The 20,753-nt window shown below is 39.4% G+C and overlaps 1 protein-coding gene across 1 annotated transcript in view; it reads left to right on the top strand.

The window, feature by feature from the left end:
- The first annotated feature begins 289 nt into the window (after positions 1 to 289).
- Positions 290 to 20,753, top strand: part of LOC126378372 (dymeclin) — a 31,274-nt gene continuing 10,810 nt past the window's right edge. Inside the window, exons 1-10 of the mRNA XM_050026676.1 lie at positions 290 to 416; positions 3,743 to 3,889; positions 4,522 to 4,668; positions 7,175 to 7,322; positions 8,158 to 8,282; positions 10,107 to 10,226; positions 10,940 to 11,085; positions 12,993 to 13,083; positions 18,589 to 18,707; positions 20,435 to 20,514. Coding sequence (XP_049882633.1) covers positions 3,750 to 3,889; positions 4,522 to 4,668; positions 7,175 to 7,322; positions 8,158 to 8,282; positions 10,107 to 10,226; positions 10,940 to 11,085; positions 12,993 to 13,083; positions 18,589 to 18,707; positions 20,435 to 20,514 — 1,116 coding nt within the window. The 5' untranslated portion in view covers positions 290 to 416; positions 3,743 to 3,749. The remainder of the gene's footprint in view (positions 417 to 3,742; positions 3,890 to 4,521; positions 4,669 to 7,174; positions 7,323 to 8,157; positions 8,283 to 10,106; positions 10,227 to 10,939; positions 11,086 to 12,992; positions 13,084 to 18,588; positions 18,708 to 20,434; positions 20,515 to 20,753) is intronic.

Below are 20,753 nucleotides of genomic sequence, written 5' to 3'. Positions count from 1 at the left end.
AGTGTATCTGCCTATTTTCGCTTCGTGTCAGGAAGCCGCTTCATAACTCAAAAGTTTATGCGGACTTTTGAGTTAATTCGTTTGGGGTTCGGAGTAGGAGTCTACTCCGAGGGTGGGGGCTTAGGTTTCATCATCATCACCTTTCATCATTTCATTAATCATCAAGAAAAAAAATACGTCAGACATGGCTGTATGGGCATAGTTCCCTTTGCCTTACCCTTCGGGGAAAACAAAAACAAAAAAAAAAAAAAAAAAATGAATGCAGTTTTTCGATTTCTACACGTCAACTTGACAACTGACTGACACATATCTGTGATGGTTTCGTGGCGTGATAAAATTCGGTAAAATACTGAAAATCTTCACCGAACATTGATTTGTTTACTTTAATATTGTCACAGGAAAAGCGCCAAAGAAAGGTAAGATCAGTTCCTATTTAAATTCACTCTACAAAGTGTACAATTTTGCATAATATACCGGTGACTAAACGTACGCAGATTATGCACAATTTTCATTGTTTTTGTCCCTTCTATCATGATAAACAACACGAAACTGCAGTTTTGCTACTAGTTCAAGGTCTACACTAGCGAAATACGTGAAAATACCGCAACGTTTCCATAGAGATTTTAGTGATTTCTATACTCAATTTTAGATCAATTTACAGTTAACTAGAGTACAAAAAAACTCTCCTTTTTGTTTACCAGCGCACAAAATCTGATCCTGAACAGTTTTCAAGTGTACTTTCCTCGTAAATTAGATTAAATCAATCATGTATGTGTGTGTGTAAGTATGTTTGACCAAAAAGTAGCTATTACAAAATAAAATCATACTAAACATTTTACGATCTGTAAAATTTTGATAGAAGTCTGATAACAATGCAAATATGTACTAGTGTGGTTTTGAAATAGAAACAAGATGTTATGTATGAAGTGTAAAAGTGTTAAACCTCTTGTTAGTACATACATATTGTCACCATAAAATGAAAACCAATGAAAAGGTTTATGTAAACAAAACCACACAATATACTCGATAAATTCAATCCAGGTAAAAATTTGCTGTCTCAATTTTGACTTGGAATCTTCTATTGAGAGTCATCAACCTTAGTGTCAGGGTTATTATTGAGCCGCCAAAGGCCCCATGGCTCATGTAGTGACTACTTACATCATCATAAGGCATACAAATAAACACTGTACTGTGTGGCTTAGGAATAACAATCCCTGAACGAGGTGTAGTGCTGTAGTAATGCTTTCTGTAGTTTTTTTAAATGAAGCATTAGAATAAAATATATGCTTCACAATATTACAATCTAGCCTACAAGCTAATAAGCAATTTATCTTTAACCTAAACTAATCATCATCAATTTAAGAGCCACACTCTTGTCGATGTAGCATTTTCCATTCCAGTCTATCAAAGGCCAATTCCTTGGCTTCCCTATAAGACATGACGTTAACCTTTTCTTTAATCTGTTCCATGTAAGCTCTCCTTGGTCTTCCTCTCTTTCCTTCTAGCTGTCCTTCTATGATGTTTTAACCTAAACTACTATAGATAGATAGTAGCCTTTATTATGAACTTATTCTAAAAAAAAAACAAACATTTTTTTTGTTTTTTTTTTAGCTTTAACTTAATATTTAGAAAAAAAAATTAATTATAAAAATGTTATTTATCTTCTTCGTCCATTTGTCTTTTGACAAATGGCCTCCTCCAGCTCTTTCCACTTATCCCTGTCTCAAACTACTATAAATAAAATATTATTTCCTAAGAGATTGTCCACTCAGATTTATTTAAGGGGAAGACACTTTGCTCATGTGTTCTTATACACATCACTGTCACTGTTTTTTCTTTTTTTCTTCTGTAAAGTGGTGGTTTGATTATATTTTTTTTATCTAATTTTGATTGAGGCTTGAGCCACTCTTAGTGCTTATGCCAGCCTCATATTTAAAAAAAAATAATAAAAAAGTTTATTCAGGTAAAATCTACGACACACATATACATTACAGCCTTTAATGATATATCATTAGATAAAAAAAAATAGACAACAATACAGTGTTAGTGACACCCTAACGAATACTGAGGCGGATGGTTCAGACCATGATTCTGAGTTGATATCAAGTGGAATTTTCAGTCGGAAAATTCATGACATTTTTTTGTGTTTTTTTTTTATTTTTTTCAGTTCCATACTTTTGCGACGGAAAATTCCGCTTGATATCAATTCAGAATCATAGTCTCAATCATCCCTCAAAGTTTTCGTTACGATGTCACTAACATCCTGTATATATGTTTTCTAAAAAAAACCATGTTACATAGATAAAATATAAGAATACTCCCAACAAATTGTTTAATTGTAAGTTTTATACATTTACTGCTTATATTGGCGACCACGTGTCGGAGGACGCTCAGTGGGTAGGCCGGCTACAAGGTGGACCGACGATCTGGTGAAGGTCGCGAGAAGCCGCTGGATGCGAGCAGCGCAGGACCGATCGTCGTGGAGATCCTTGGGGGAGGCCTATGCCCAGCAGTGGGCGTCGTGCGGCTGATGACGATGACTGCTTATATTAGACTGTTTCTTACATATATAAACTCACGCCTATTTCTCACCGGGGTAAGCAGAGACTATGGAATTCCATTTGCTTGGATCCTGACACACTTCTCTTGCTTCCTCCATTTATCAATCGCATCAAAAAAAAATCATATCCTCATATCAAATATCATTTTGTTGTTCAGGTTTTAACACTCAGAAGATCAGAATAATTATTAACCATTGTCGTATGATGTCTTTCTTTGAAGGGGCTTTGGAAGGCAAACAGTAAGACTTATTGTAAGATTAATACAAAGTTCATTTCATCTTCCTCCCCCTAGCATTATCCCGTTTTTCACAGGGTCCGCTTACCTAACCTGAAGATTTGACAGGTCCGGTTTTTTACAGAAGCGACTGCCCGTCTGACCTTCCAATCCGCGAAGGGAAAACCAGCCCAATACAACATAACATAACATAACAAATACTTTATTGCACAAACAGGAAAAAACAAAATACAAAACAAAAGAGAAATAGAATTAGTACAATAGGCGGCCTTATTGCTAAGTAGCAATCTCTTCCAAGTATACAAGTACGTGTACGTGAAGTAAGTGAATACAAGTTAGGTCACATACCTCTGAAAATGCATTTCTCGGGAATGTGGTTTCCTCACGATGTTTTCCTTCACCTCTCATTGGTTTAGGCCGGTGCTGGATGCGAACCTGCGACCTCAAAGTGCTTTAATTATGATAATGGTGCTAATTCCTGTAAATAGCATCTAATTTTATTTTAAGTTATATCTGTCATTTTCTTATCCGCCGAAAAGGAAAGGGACGGGTAATCGACAAGCATAAAATTTATGGAACACACGTCAATTTTAAGCACAAATCTAAACCAACCGTCTAAAAATTTTACATCCGTTAATAACCCGACACAGTTAAGTAGACAGCACGTCCAACGGATTGCATACCAGCGACGTACCTTTTGATTCGCCCGGGTTATTCATTCATTTACTCATTCTTCCTAAAATTAAGAGCTGTGAATCATCCGTCCCTTTCCTTTTCGACGGATATGAAAATGACGGATATAACTAAAATAAAATTAGGCGGTGTCTGCAGGAATCGGGGCCAATAACCGCGTAAACTTAAAACAATGTATAAAGTATATTTGATTTGATTTTGATTTGATTGAGCATACCTGGTCTTATACCATGATATTTGAATGTCTTTACAGTATAGCGATGGGTGTAGCGATCAGTCGGTACACGGAACTGTCGGCCAACGAGCTGCTGGCGCGCTTCTGCTCCTCCGAGGTGATCTGCCCCAACGATCCCTTTTGGAACCAGCTGCTTGCCTTCAATATCACACCCCCGTCTTCCTCGTAAGTACTCCCATTGCGGCGTAGTCCTAATATTAATTAAGTGAACGTGGATGAGGAGCTCGGTGGCGCAGCGGTAAACGCGCTCGGTTTGAGATTGTTGAAGCTAAGCAACTTTCGCAAAGGCCGGTCATAGGATGGGTGACCACAAAAAAAAAGTTTTCATCCCGAGCTCCTCCGTGCTTCGGAAGGCACGTTAAGCCGTTGGTCCCGGCTGCATTAGCAGTCGTTAATAACCATCAATCCGCACTGGGCCCGCGTAGTGGTTTAAGGCCCGATCTCCCTATCCATCCATAGGGAAGGCCCGTGCCCCAGCTGTGGGGACGTTAATGGGCTGATGATGATGAACGGGGATAACAGCCTCCGTGGTCTAGTGAAGGTCCGGGTTCGATTCCCGATGGGGACATTGTCGAAATCACCTTGTGAGACTGTCCTTTGTTTGGTAAGGACTTTTCAGGCTTGAATCACCCGATTGTCCGTAAAAGTAAGATGATTCCGTGCTTCGGAGGGCACGTTAAGCCGTTGGTCCCGGCTATTAGCCGTAAAAACACATCCAAAAAAAAAACACAAAACAAAACAAAGACAAAAACATTTTTGAATATTTGATGATCTACTCTATTCCTTCTTTATTCCAGAGAAGAGCAGCTAATGTTCGACTCGAGTACAGAGGCGCTACTCCAGAAGTTTCTACAGAATAATTTGCAGACAGGCAACCTCGGCTCGCTGGTGCAAGTTTTCATTACACGAGCCACAGAACTCCTAGCTGCCCCTAACAGTGACAAGTATGTTATTTTATCGCCTTTATATTCATCTTTTTCGGGGTTATGTATACGTTTTTGGTTCTCTGTTTTACTCATAAAATTTATTTATTTATTGCAAAGCCACAGGTTATTATAAAAGGTGTTACATAATTAATAAAGTACAAGTGACACCCTGCAAGGGCACAGCAATTTAAAGTATAGAGAGGCTACTAGATACAATAAAAAATAAATGATATTAGTGTTCTATTCTATGTTAGTAAATTTATATAGTGTTAATATGTTAGTTAGTACTTATTATCTATAATATATATATTTTTCTCTACAATTAATCAATAATAGGAACTTTACATATTTTCTTTATCATTAAAAAATTCTGAAATCGTATAATAACACTTATTTTCTAGGAATTGTTTTAATTTTTTGATAAATAAAGAAGGATTTTTTATATTTTTTATGTATTTCGGTAGATGATTATATATTTTGATCATCATATGATGGGGGCTTGTCGCTACCAACTTCATCTTGGTAAAAGATTTTATTATTTTATTTTCATTTCGGTTATTTCTTTTACTATCATTCTCCATAAACGAATATAGTTCGGGGTGTTTATTTATGAATTTACTACTTTCTAATATATAAATACATGTAAGGGTCAATATTTTATGTTTTCTAAAATGCGCCCTAAACGACTCTGTTTGTTTAATATTAGTTATTATTCTCACAATTTTTTTCTGGACAATAAAAATATCATCTACCTCACAACAATTTCCCCAAACAACAATTCCATATGCGAGACGCGAGTATGCATACGCGTAGTAGGCTGTCAAGGCCGTATTGAAGTCTGTTGCTCGTTTTAGCTGCAGGAGAGCATAAGTTACAGATGATAGTTTCTTTTTTAGGGATTGCAGGTGGGGTTTCCAGGTCAAGTTAGTATCTAGCTCGATCCCTAACAGGGTAGCACTTTCAACCAATTCAAGATTTGTATTTTTATACGTGTAGGATGGCAGTTGTAACGGCGTCTTTTGTGCAGGCTTAAATTGGATGATTTTTGTTTTTTTGAGATTGAGTTCTAAGTTGTTCTCTTCTAACCAGGACTGAATTTGATTTAGGGTAGAATTCAATTTATGTATAAGTTCACCCGTATTTGCACATGTTAATAATATAGAGATATCATCCGCGAAAACTACGCATGTTTCTGTTATTTTACTAGGAAGGCTGTTTATGTACAGGAGAAATGATACACAACCCAAAACGCTACCTTGAGGGATGGAGGCATTTGATAGGACTCTATCAGATCTGATATATTCAATTTTACCTGTGCCATAATCAGTATTTTTTTATTTCTACACATTGTGCGCGATTTTCGAGATAAGATTAATTAAGATTAAAATTTTATGTATAATTTAACATGGGATACTATTACTTGTCCTCTTATTAGTTACTCATAATATTATTAAGAAATCTAGCGTGGTCGACATGGAAGTCCTTAAATAGGCTCCGAACACAGGTTGGCCGCTGCAAGGATAATCTCTGCAGGTGGGGATACCTGGTGGATGGTTGCGATGATTGCGAGTGTAGAGTATCACCACAAACTATGGCTCACCTTTTGTGCTATCCTAGGTGCCCTAACACTTGTACTGTTAAAGACCTTTACGAAGCCACTGACAATGCCGTAAGCGTGGCCAATTATTGGTCAGCAAAAATTTAGTATCGATCGCCATCGACTCGCAAAGAAGAAGAGACGCATAATATTAATTTGTCATAACTTTTTAAGCATAACTTTGAAAACCATAACCACTATAAGCATAATAATTAATGATCATAATGATATGTAAGCATAATTATTATAAGCATAAAAACTACACTCCGAATTAGAAAAGTTTTGGCACAACTTTGAACATTTTCGAAACATACTTTTTCCCTGGCTGCATTTGTTTATATTTTTTGACACTATTTCATGCTGTTGGTCTTCATTCAGTATACTTTTCGTGTAAACATGCTGGCGGCCTAGAGGTGGCCCGAGGGCCACCCCCGCCGCACCCTAACCTACTGTTACATCATGCCTTCTGATCTTTATGTCTAATATCAATTAGACGAATAAATAATATACCTTATAACAATAGGATAAAATATATTTATACTTAATAACATAGTATGCCAAAACACTATTATGTCAAATTATTATTATGAAAAAAATAATAGGTCAAACCCAATATGGCAAAAAAAAATTAGGAGAAGAAATGGAATCCCTACGTTTTTACAGTAAAATACCAGACAGTATTTTGAATTTGTCAGAAAATAAATTTAAAGCCCGTGTAAAGCTAACTTTATGTAAAAAGCTTATTATAAGATTAATGATTACTCTGGGCGCCATCCCACTCGCGTCAGACAGAGTACTGCGGGGCGGAAGGCAAGAGGAAAACTGCTCTATTTTTCCCTAAACGAGTAGCAAGGAGAATGCTACACCGACAAGAGCGTGGCTCTTAAATTAATGATGATGATGAATATGTTTCTTTTCTTGTTCTAGTGTAATGCTCGCTTGGCAGACATTCAACGCTCTCTTCGTGATACGGGCAGTGACCAAGTATTTAGTGGAAATGGTCCCAGAGTACGAGGTGTGCAGGCACGTAGATGTCCAGCCGGAGAGAAGGACCAGCCTGGAGGACCATGAGACGGTCAGTACGAGATTATTTTCATATATTTTTAGTTAGCATGAAGGATAATAAATACACATACATACATAAACTCACGCCTATTTCCCACCGGGGTAAGCAGAGACTATAGAATTCCATTTCAATCAGCGCTTATCGCTATCGACCCACTAGGGTCGATTAATTCTTTCAAATATTTTTCCTCTCAGACGACGCCCTGAGCCGAGGTGCGCGCCCAACTGGGCACCCTCAGGCCTGTTGTCTTAAACGTTGTACCGGGTGAGAGCCTTCAGCGCTCCCTATTTGTCCGGCCAAGTAGTCAATGCCATCTGCGGCAAATCTACAATAAGTCACGTCAAAAAAAAAAAGGTCTGTCCGGTTCTTATCTTATCTAGCTTAAGTGTCCCACTGCTGGGCAAAGGCCTCCCTCCATTTCTTCCAGGACTCTCTCCAGTGCCTCCTCAGGCCAGCCTTCCAGGAAAGCATCCAAGTCGTCGCGCCATCTCCGCCTCGGTCTGCCGCGACTGCGTCTGTCTCTATTCGGAGACCATTCTGTGGTGATCTTAGCCCACAGATCGTAAGGCATCCGACAGACGTGACCTGCCCAATCCCACTTCAACTTGGCGCCTGCGTGGACCACGTCCGCAATTTGAGTCTTAGAACGCAACACGGTGTTTCTGACACGATCAGTCCGTTTCACACCCAACATGCTGCGTTCCATTGCTCGCTGGCAGACCTGAAGTTTGGACCTTTGAGCCTTTGTCAAACACCAAGTCTGAGCTCCATAGGTTAATATTGGCAGAATGCACATGTCCACGAGTTTGTTTCTTCATTTTAACAAAATGATATTAATTTCCAGCCCCCCTCAACGCCAGAAGATCTGTCGTCACAGCAAACCCATTCCCCCAAGCTTGTGAGTGGTGAGAGCCGCGTGGAGATGCTGGTCGACGCGCTCATCGGGATCATAATAGATGTACCACCCACGTGAGTCATACCATGTGTTAAGAATTAACTACGTAGATAGATAATTAAAGCACATAACGGGTTCTTACCGCGTTTAAATGGGGATATGAGACTCCCGATATTTCGACACTGTTGCAAGTGCCATGATCACGGGATGACTGATGAGATTGGAGTGGAGTAGGTAGATCCATAATTTTCTACGGGCAGACATATCTGTCTACCCTCTTTCTTTGCCGCTTGTTTATGTTTTTGATATCGGAATGTTCGGAACCATCTGAACTCGCACGAAACTCACTACGACAAACCGCACTCACTGTGTCCTCACGTTTTTTCACCACATTAGGCCGTTTCAAGGTTTTTACAACACCTACTACTGGATTCCACATGCTCGATAATTTGAACCCGTCTTCCCTGTTGAAATTTTTATGTTTTCTGATTTCAATAGCCTCTTTTACGAGTCTGGGGATGTAATGACGTTCTGTCGATAATACGCGGTAAGAACCCGTTATTATGTGCTTTAATTATGATAATGGTGCTAATTCCTGTAAATACCATCTAATTTTATTTTAGGTTATATCTGTCATTTTCTTATCCGCCGAAAAGGAAAGGGACGGGTAATCGACAAGCATAAAATTTATGGAACACACGTCAATTTTAAGCACAAATCTAAAACAACCGTCTAAAAATTCGCCCGGGTTATTCATTTATTTACTCATTCTTCCTAAAATTAAGAGCTGTCAATCATCCGTCCCTTTCCTTTTCGGCGGATAAGAAAATGACAGGTATAACTTAAAGTAAAATTAAGAGATGTCTGCAGGAATCGGGGCCAATAACCGCGTAAACTTAAAACAATGTACGTGGATAGATATACTTACTTGTACTTACCTGCATCAGCTGGTGTCGAGCACCCCCGCGCGCCCCTCCCGCGTCGCCGCGCCGAAGTCATTCTACCATTCATTCGCTCTTTCATACTCACTCGCTCGACCACGCCCACGCGGTAAACGCACAATTTTATCATGTAATTACCAGTATTGAAGAATAATTATTAGGTTTATAGAATCTTTATTTCTTATTAAAGACTTACTTTTATCATGTAAGAAAGAACATCTAAGAAAGCAATATTGCTATTTGACATTTGTTTGCATTGCGAACTCACTTTTATATGCGTAAACCTAACCTAACCAGACTAGGGATCACAAAGTGATTTTTGTGATTTATCCCCACCGGGATTCGAACACGGGACCTCCGGATCGGGAGTCCAACGGTCAACCACTGGACCACAGAGGCCGTTCTTGGGAGATAATGATGGTTATTTGAATAAATCAGCTCAGTGGGTAGGCCCGCTACAAGGTGGACCGACGATCTGGTGAAGGTCGCGGACGGTACTGAAAAGTATCGGCGTCCGAAGGACGTAATATACGATCCCGACGACCCGATTACTCTAGCCATAGAGGCGGTCAATCAGCTCGCGACACCAAACACTTCAGGACCCCGATACCGACCCACTAGGGTTGATTAATTCTTTCAAATATTTTTCCTCTCAGACGACGCCCTGAGCCGAGGTTCGCGCCCAACTGGGCACCCTCAGGCCTGTTGTCTTAAACGTTGTACCGGGTGAGAGCCTTCAGCGCTCCCCATTTGTCCGGCCAAGTATTTAATGCCATCTGCGGCAAATCTACAATAAGTCACGTCAAAAAAAAAATAAAGGTGAAGGTCGCGGGAAGCCGCTGGATGCGGGCAGCGCAGGACCGATTGTCGTGGAGATCCTTGGGGGAGGCCTATGCCCAGCAATCGGCGTCGTACGGCTGATGATGATTAAAATAATAAATCTTTTTTCCATTACAGGTCTAACACGTATTATCTTCATCTAGAATGTATAAACACACTTCTTGTTCTGATGTCAGTGTATATGTTCGCCGGGGTCCATGGACAGTCCAGGCTGATCGAAACCTCGCTTATATTCAGGTAATTAACAATACATTGGCCCCGATTCCTGCAGACACCTCCTAATTTTAAGTTATACCTGTCATCTTCTTATCCGCCGAAAAGGAAAGAGACGGAACATTGACAGTCGTCATCATCAGCCCATTAACGTCCCCACTGCTGGGGCACGGGCCTTCCCTATGGATGGATAGGGAGATCGGGCCTTAAACCATCACGCGGGCCCAGTGCGGATTGATGGTTATTAACGACTGCTAATGCAGCCGGGACCAACGGCTTAACGTGCCTTCCGAAGCACGGAGGAGCTCGAGATGAAAACTTTTTTTTTGTGGTCACCCATCCTATGACCGGTCTTTGCGAAAGTTGCTTTACTGACAGTCGTAAATTTTAGAAATAATAACCCGGGCGAATCAGAAATGTATCCCGCTGGTATGTAAACCGTTTGACGTGCTATCAACTTAATTCTGTCGGGTTATTAGCCAATGTAATTTTTTTATAGGGTTGTTTTAGATTTGCGCTTAATATTGACGTGTGTTCCATAAATTTTATGCTTGTCGATTACCCGTCCCTTTCCTTTTCGGCGGATAAGAAAATGACAGATATAACTTAAAATAAAATTAGATGGTGTTTACAGGAATTAGCACCAATGTAATGCACTAAACCTACAAACCAAATTTAAATATATATATTTTTTTTGTTTTTTTTTTCTAGTTGTAATACCAGATTGTTCATTCCAGAACCCTGTTCCAAGGGCGGTACACGATGCACGGCCCGCTGCTGGTGAAGACCCTCCTCGGCAACCTGTGCAGCATGCAGCCTGCGCCTGCGCACATGTTCGGCACGGGCGGCGCGCACAGCGGCAGCGTGCTCATTGACATCGCATGTACGGCCATAGCGCACAGTCATGAGCAATATTACGTACCCACCTAAGAACCCTGTCGCACTGTCATATTTGACATTTAATGAGACTTACGGTTTAATTTGTCAAAAAAGTTAATGTGACATGGTATCGAAGTGTATACATATTAGTACTCGTGACCGTACAGGGTGTTAGCGACATCGGAACGAACACATTGAGGGATGATTCAGATCATGATTCTGAGTTAATATTAAATGGAATTTTCGTCGCCAAATTCTTGTTTTTTTTTTTAATTATTTTTAATTCAATACTTTTGCGATGGAAAATTCCACTTGATGTAAAGTCAGGGATGATTCAGACCATGATTCTGAATTAATATTAAATGGAATTTTCGTCGCAAAATTCTTGTTTTTTCTTGTGTTTTTTTTTTAATTATTTTTAATTCAATACTTTTGCGATGGAAAATTCCACTTGATGTAAAGTCATGGATGATTCAGACCATGATTCTGAGTTAATATTAAATGGAATTTTCGTCGCAAAATTCTTGATTTTTCTTGTGTTTTTTTTTTTAATTATTTTTAATTCTATACTTTTGCGATGGAAAATTCCACTTGATGTAAAGTCAATATCACGAGCTGAGTCATCCCTAAATGTATTTGTTACGATGTCACTTATACCCCGTACAAGTACATACATACATACATACAGATGTGTTGCTGTTGCAGTTTCTTGTCATTTCTTCTCCTCAGCCATAACACCTTGCGAAATGACGTTAATTCAAAAATGTTACATTGACCTTCAACAAGTTTATCCATGATAATTACGTTGAATAAATGATTCTGATTTCTGATAGCCATACAAGTAGGTATGGGTGTTAGTGACACCGTAACGAATACTGGGGGGATGATTCAGACCATGATTCTGAGGTAATATAAAGTAGAATTATCGCCGACAGAGGGATTGTGTCCTCTAACATGATGGACTAATGTTATGGGCGATAGGCTGATCCCTTATCACCATAAGGTTCATCATATCCAGCTTACGACATCGTATCAACAGTGGCTGCAAGTTGTCTTTGATTACTTGTGGCTCTGCTCACCCCATTAGGGATTTCGGGCGTGAGTTTATGTATGTATGTATCGTCGAAAAGTCATTGTTTTTTTAAATTATTTTCAATTTTATACTTTTGAGATGGAAATTTCGACTTGATATCAACTCAGAAACATGGTCTGAATCATCTTCGAAGTTTTCGTTACGATGTCACTAACATCCTGTATCCCCTTGTGTATAATTACACTCGCATGCACACTTACATTCGACCTGTCTCCATCCCTTTCCTTTTCAGCGGATAAAAAGCATATATAAAAATAATTGTTGCTTGATATTTGGATCACATTATGTATAGAATGCTCGAGAATTGAGGAGCTCGATGGCGCAGTAAACGCGCTCGGTCTGCGATTGTTGAAGTTAAGCAACTTTCGCAAAGGCCGGTCATAGGATGGGTGACCACAAAAAAAAGTTTTCATCTCGAGCTCCTCCGTGCTTCGGAAGGCACGTCAAGCCGTTGGTCCCGGCTGCATTAGCAGTCGTTAATAACCATCAATCCGCACTGGGCCCGCGTGATGGTTTAAGGCCCGATCTCCCTATCCATCCATAGGTAAGGCCCGTGCCCCAGCAGTGGTGACGTTAATGGGCTGATGATGATGATGATGAGCATGGAAAGTCCCTCATTACATACATACATACATAAACTCATGCCCGTAATCCCAAATGGGGTGGGCAGAGCCACAAGTAATCAAAGACAACTTACAGCCACTGTTGATACGAAGTCCTAAGATGGATATAATATGATGGATGGATGGATGGTTATATGTCCCTCATTAGGCTGTAGAAAGACCAAAAAAAGAATAATCACATGTTTTGTTCCACAGCGGGACTCTGGAACATGTTGACCTTCTCCTCACCGACGCAGCAGTCCATCTACACACACCCGCCAGCAGACAGACATGAACTTTTGGATAGGTTTGTATTCTCCATTTAACGGCCTCCGTGGTCCAGTGGTTGAGCGTTGTGCTCACGATCCGCAGGCTCTCCTAACAAAAATCACTTTGTGATCCCTAGTTTGGCTAGGACATTACAGGCTGATTTGCTTCTATGCTGTTCTGGGAGCATATAAAAAACATAGAACACGTTCAGCTGCTTCTCTTCCGGGCATGTCGTAAAAACCGACAGAGGGATTGTGTCCTCTAACATGATGGACTAATGTTATGGGCGATAGGCTGATCCCTTATCACCATAAGGTTCATCATATCCATCTTTGGACTTCGTATCAACAGTGGCTGCAAGTTGTCTTTGATTACTTGTGGCTCTGCCCACCCTATTAGGGATTACGGGCGTGAGTTTATGTATGTATGTATTACAGGCTGATCACCTGATTGTCCACAAGACATGATGATCCGTGCTTCGGAAGGCACGTGAAGCCGTTAGTTACTAAATTCAAATCATTTATTGTGACACACAGATACGTGTGGGTTGTGAGGTGAATTACCAACCTCATCAACCCTGGTGTCAGGGTTACTATTGAGCCGCCAAAGGCCCCTGACATGACTCATGTAACGACTACTTACTTACATCAGTAAGTAGTAACTAACGGCTTAACGTGCCTTTCGAAGCACGGATCTTTTTACTTTCGAACAATCAGGTGATCAGCATGTAATGTCCTAATCAAACTAAGGGTGGTATTAATAAACGAATCTCTGCTGAGACTGCCCTCAAGATCATGCTCAAGTCTCTGTTTTTATATGAGAACTGTCACATTGACATGGTCTTGAGGGCAGTCTCGAAGCTGAGATTAGTTTATTAATACCACCCTAGGGATCACAAGGTTGATGGGTTATAGGTAAAGAAAACCAGGATTATAGGAGTTAACACAGATTTTATTTAGAGAAAGAAAAATAACATACATCGCTATGGAATATCAAATCGAAGAGAGAGTAGTGTTGCTAACAAGAAAATAAATTTAGACAGTTTCGTTTACAAACTAGTCCTATTCTAACACCTGCCCTTAAACTAAACAGTCTTAAATATATTTTAACACCTGCCCTTAAATTGAACAGTGTATGAACCTAACTTCACTACACTACTAAAGTCATTAAACCTAAATTAGTTATACAATTCAAATGTTTTTCCTTTCCCAAAGGCTTTGTCAACACATCAGCTGGCATTTGTTCAGTGCACAGATAATTCAAACTGACAATTTTATCCTTTACAACCTGACGTATAAAATGATGTCTTATATCAATATGTTTACTTCTACTATGATGAACTTGACTATTACACAACTTTAGAGCTGACTGGTTGTCATTATACAAAGTTATACAAAAATATTTATCTAAACATTCATATAAAAAGTTTCTAATAAATATAGCTTCTTTGGCTCCTTCGCATAAGGCCATATATTCAGCCTCTGTGCTGGAAAGTGCCACAGTTCTTTGTTTACGACTTTCCCACGACACAGCTGAACTACCTACTTTGAACATATATCCTGTATAAGAACGTCTATCTAACTGGCTAGATGCCCAATCTGCATCTACATAGCCTATAACAGAAAGTGTAGATTTTTCATATACTATACAATAGTCTATAGTACCTTTTAAATACCTAAGGATACGTTTTGCTGCTGTCCAATGTGCTTCTGAATAACAATTGTTGAATTGGCTCAATAAGCTTGCCGCATGTGTTATATCGGGTCTTGTGCACACAGCTATATACATAATGCAACCTATAAGACTTCTGTATCTTGATTCAGGGTCATTCTGCTTCCCTTTTTCAAACTTCACGCCATTTTCTAATGGAGTGCTCACTGGCTTACAATCAGTCATGTGAAACTGTGCTAAAACATTCTGTATATAGTTTTTTTGATCAAGAGTAATTTTGTTCTGGTCTTGTTTTAATCTCATTCCCAGTATATGTGTAGCTCTGCCAAGATCTTTCATTTCAAACATTCTCATCAGTTCGGATTTCAGTTTCTTCAATTCAGGTGTGTCTTTACAAAAAATCAAGATGTCATCCACATATAATGCTAGTATAATAAGGTTGTTTGCATCATCAGTTTTTATGTAAACACAAGGTTCACCGAGTGATTTTCTGAACTTGAGATCTTTTACTAAAGCATTGTCAATTTTATCATACCAAGCCTTCGACGCTTGTTTCAGCCCATATATTGCTTTCTTCAGTTTAAACACATGATTTTCTTTTCCTGGTATTTTGTATCCTTCTGGCTGAGCCATATATACAGTTTCTGCTAAATCACCATTTAGAAATGCTGTTTTTACATCCATGTGGTTTACTTGCATATCTAAATTGACTGCCAAGGAAAGCAAAGTGCGAATTGTGGAATACCTTACTACAGGAGAGTAGGTTTCTGTGTAGTCTATTCCATACTTCTGGGTAAATCCTTTCGCGACGAGACGTGCTTTGTAGCGCAACAGTTCTCCATCTGCATCTAGCTTTTTCTTGAATACCCATTTGCATTTTACAGCCTTCTTTCCCGCTGGTAGTTCTGATAATTCCCAGGCTTCATTCTTTTCAAAAGATTGATATTCATCTATGATTGCTCTTTTCCAGTGTTCTTTTTCAGGTCCTGATAGTGCTTCTTCAATGGTAAGTGGATCAACGGAGTGATTTGTTACTGTCATTGCCATCACCATCGCTGTAGCATCATCAAGATCTTCATATTCACTCGACGACGTGGCATCTGAAGTCATACCAGGAGACCATGTAACATCTGAAGGACAATAAATATGATGATCACTAACATCAGGACTAGAGTCCTCATTTTCTACAATATTGGGTTGCGGTGATTGCGGCGCCGGCGATTGCAGATCTATGTTATCGGTACTAATACCATCTTCATGATTTATACTGCTTGAGATATCTATCTCACCATCAGTAGTATAATTTATCTGATGTGATTCAATATCTTTATACATTTTTCCTTCTAAAAAATGTACATTTCTAGATTTAATGCAAATAGAGGGATTTTCTGTATCTATTAATCTATAACCTTTCGATTCAGTGCAGTATCCCACAAAGATGTACCTTTTACTTTTCGAATCCAGTTTCTTACATTTTTCACTAGGAATCAAAGCATATGCAATACATCCAAATACTCTCAAATTAGATAAATCAACTTTATTACCAGTCCATTTTTCCTCCGGTGTTGTTCCTCTCACTGCTTTACTTGGCGACTTATTTTTAATATAAATCGCTGTGTTCACTGCTTCTGCCCAGAATCTTTTGTCCATTCCAGCATCTTGTAGCATGCATCGTCCTGCTTCCATAATGGTGCGATTCGCCCTTTCCGCCACACCATTTTGTTGCGGTGAATAGGGTATTGTGGTCTGGTGCTGGATGCCATGCTCTCTTAGGTATGCCTGGAACTGTTTATTGACATATTCAGTGCCATTATCTGTACGAAGGGTCTTTATTTTTAAATCAGTTTGATTTTCTACAAGACTTTTGAAATACTTAAATGTCGGGAACACATCCTCTTTACTTTTGATAAAGTATCCAAAAGTCATTCTCGTGAAATCATCTATGAATGTTAATAGATATCTAGCACCACTAAATGAGGTAACTGGCAGAGGCCCGCACAAATCTGAGTGTATAAGACCTAATTTCTCAGATGCTCTAGTGAAAGACCTTTTTGGGAAAGGTAGTCTGCATTGCTTCCCCTCTATACAAGCTACACAGGGACTATATTCAGTATCAGTGTAATTAATTCCACTAGCCATACCTTGGTTAAGTAAATTCATGCTACGCCTGTTCAGGTGCCCAAGTCTACGATGCCACAGCTCCTGGGTTGCATTCATTTCACATACATGTGCAGTTTCTGAGCCCTCAGTAGTGGACGGAGCCGGTGTCAGACACATTGAGGTCTGCTCGTTTTCATCTTCCGTTTGCATGTCCAATTGATAGACACCATTCACCTTTAGAGCACTTGCTACAACTGTCTCGCCATGGTAAATATTACACTGCTGTGAGTCAAAGTGTACCTGAAGACCTTTGGCAGCCATACTGCCTACAGACAATAAGTTTGTTGACAAGTTCGGAACATAGATAACCTCACTTATTTTTATGCACTGTTTTTGTCCCTTTAACAACAATTTTACGTCACCATGTCCTTCACTGTACATTTTTTGATTGTTTGCAACTGTCACTGAACGTTGAGTGTCCACAACATAGTTTTTTAATAAGTTTTTATTGTTTGTCATATGACATGTTGCACCTGAGTCTACATACCAGGCACTTGAGTTAATGTCCACTGCTAATGCCGTCAACAATGTCCCATTCCACACGGTTTCACACGTATCACTGTTTTTAGCACTGTTATTTGTTTTTGTAGGACAGTTTTTAGCGAAATGGCCTGCTTTCTTACATATAAAGCATTTCAACACCGACTTTGTATATTGTTTGTTAACACTTTTTGACAACAACGCACTTTCCTCTTTGTCAAAATCTCTGCGCATGTTCTCTTGTAACAATTTGCTCTTCACGGTTTCACTGGATAGTTTGATATTTGAATTTTCCAGTGCCATGATTAGCGGGTCGTAATTAGATGGCAAACCACTTAGCATCAACACTGACAAGAAATCATCTTCCAATGGTGCGTTTATATCTCTTAATTGTTGATCCAATTCACAGATATTCAAGAGATACGCTTCCATGTCACTGAATTGTTCTAGTTTCAATCCAAACAGTGTTCTTAGAAGTCCAAGCCGTCTACATAGCCCCCGGTCTTCGTAGGCCGTTTTAAGGTTGGTCCACGCTTGATATCCGGTCAATGCATTTCTCACATGCGAAAAAGCCGCAGGTTGCACCATTAAGCATATTTTAGCGAGAGTTTTCTGCTGCTTCCGTGCATCTTGGACTTTGGGTACACCCGCCACCGACTCTTCGATACATTCCCATAAATCTTCATGTATCAGATACATTCTCATTAGAAATTTCCAATTAGTATAATTCGATAATCCGCTGAGCTTTTCGAAATTAATTGAAATTCCAGAACTCGTAGCTGTAGACGACGAGACCGCGCCCACGCCATCCGCTCCATTGTCCGTTTTTTCCATTTTACCACAGAAATATTATTTGAAAATACGTTTACGCGCGGCCTGGGCCCATAACCTGATGGGTTATAGGTAAAGAAAACCAGGATTATAGGAGTTAACACAGATTTTATTTAGAGAAAGAAAAATAACATACATCGCTATGGAATATCAAATCGAAGAGAGAGTAGTGTTGCTAACAAGAAAATAAATTTAGACAGTTTCGTTTACAAACTAGTCCTATTTGTTTTTTTTTGTGATATGTATATTATCAAATCAAAATCAAATCAAATATACTTTATTGCACAGAACTAAATTTCAACAATCAGACATAACACATGAATACAGTACAATTTGGGCGGCCATTTTCTTTTTTTTTAATTTTTTTTTATATTATATACTTCTTTTATGTACTTTTCAGATTAAAAAGCGACCACCCGGTGGCCAACCAGTCGTGCCTGCTGCTCCTCGCGCTGTCCAACCACTGCATGTCACATAACCTGTACAGAGATGCTTTGTTATGCTGTGAGGATTCATCTGGTAAGTTTTTTTATTTTTTTATTTGAAGAACAGGAATTCTGCAATCCAATATAGCTAGTTATTTTTATTTTATAAGAAATATTTTTTTTTTTCCATAATTCTTAAACAATATCTTTACAGGTGTACCCAATGCGATATCGATACATAAATGCGATTAAATATTTTATAAAACAAAGTATGAACACACACACAACATAACATCTAGTACCAACTGAAATAATTTAGAGACCGTTCTATGAATTTCACCACCGAACAAGTAAATAAGTCAACCTCGTAGTTACGTTCCGCTATATCATTAATGTAGCGCAAGGCCCTAGTGACAGAAATAGAAATACTCATATAGATACTCATATAGAAATAGAAACAGAAATAAAAATAGAAATAAATAATAGAAATACTCTACATACATTAATAGATGGATTTACACAGATCAGCTATCAACAATAGCATGCAAATATTGTTACAATTTAGGTATACTTGTATGCCATGCCATGTACTTGTGAATAGGTGTTTACAGGAATTAGCACCAATTTATATATTTTATTTATTTGTATTTAGTTGTGAGGTGCTCGGTGGCGCAGCGGTTAATGCGCTCGGTCTGCGATTGTTGAAGTTAAGCAACTTTCGCAAAGGCCCGTCATAGGATGGGTGACCACAAAAAAAAAGTTTTCATCTCGAGCTCCTCCGTGCTTCGAAAGGCACGTTAAGCCGTTGGTCCCGGCTGTATTAGCAGTCGTTAATAACCATCAATCCGCAATGGGCCCGCGTGGTGGTTTAAGGCCCGATCTCCATCCATGGGGAAAGCCCGTGCCCCAGCAGTAGGGACGTTAATGAGCTGATGGTGATGATGATTGTTACAATTTAGGTATACTTGTATGCCATGTCATGTACTTGTGAATAGGTGTTTCCGACTCCTGCAAACACCATCTAATTTTATTTTAAGTTATATCTGTCATTAATCTTATCCGCCGAAAAGGAAAGGGACGGGTAATCGACAAGCATAAAATTTATGGAACACACGTCAATTTTAAGCACAAATCTAAAACAACCGTCTAAAAATTTTACATTGGCCCGACAGAATTATGTTGACAGCACACGTCAAACGGTTTGCATACCAGCGAGACCTTTTTAATTCGCCCGCGTTATTCATTCATTTACTCTTTCTTCCTAAAATTAAGAGCTGTCAATCATCCGTCCCTTTCCTTTTCGGCGGATAAGAAAATGACGGGTATAACTTAAAGTAAAATTAGGAGGTGTCTGCAGGAGTCGGGGCCAATATGAAATTTAATTTTTGACGTTCAAAAAGTGCTAACTGTGTAAGCCAATTTTGAATAAATATTTTTGAATATTTGACATACATACATAAACTCACGACTATGGAATTCCATTTGCTTCGATCCTGAAACACTTCTCTTGCTTCCTCCACATTCAATCGCTTCATACACGCCGGTTCAGAGTAGATCGTACTGAACCTTTTCTAAGGACATCTCCAATTTGGTCAATGTACGTCCTTCTAGGGGTGGTATTAATAAACTAATCTCAGCTTCGAGACTGCTCTCAAGATCATGTCAATGTGACAGTTCTCATATAAAAACAGAGACTTGAGCATGATCTTGAGGACAGTCTCAGCTGAGATTCGTTTATTAATACCACCCTAGGTCTTCCTCTGCCAGCCGTACCATCAACTAAAATGTTTGACGTTTATGTTAAATGCCTATTTGTTACAGAAACATCAACAATTACACCACAAAAAGATACGAATGGCGGTGGCTCTCAGATCACGCCGCCACGGATAGACATGGCAGCGGTAAGCACTTTACTATAACCCCCCTTCCCGGTCCCGTATACTACTTACTGATGTAAGTATGTAGTCGTTACGTGAGCCATGTCAGGGGCCTTTGGCGGCTCAGTAATATTCCTTACACCAGGGTTGATGGGGTTGGTAATCCACCTCACAACCCAACGGGACAATTACCTATTTTGTAAAGGCCTCCGTGGTCCACTGGTTAAGCGATGGACTCACGATCCGAAGGTCCCGGGTTCAAA

The sequence above is a fragment of the Pectinophora gossypiella genome, chromosome 26 (genome assembly GCF_024362695.1).
Source record: "Pectinophora gossypiella chromosome 26, ilPecGoss1.1, whole genome shotgun sequence".
NCBI lineage: Eukaryota > Metazoa > Arthropoda > Insecta > Lepidoptera > Gelechiidae > Pectinophora > Pectinophora gossypiella.
This window is presented reverse-complemented; position numbering and strand designations above follow the sequence as displayed.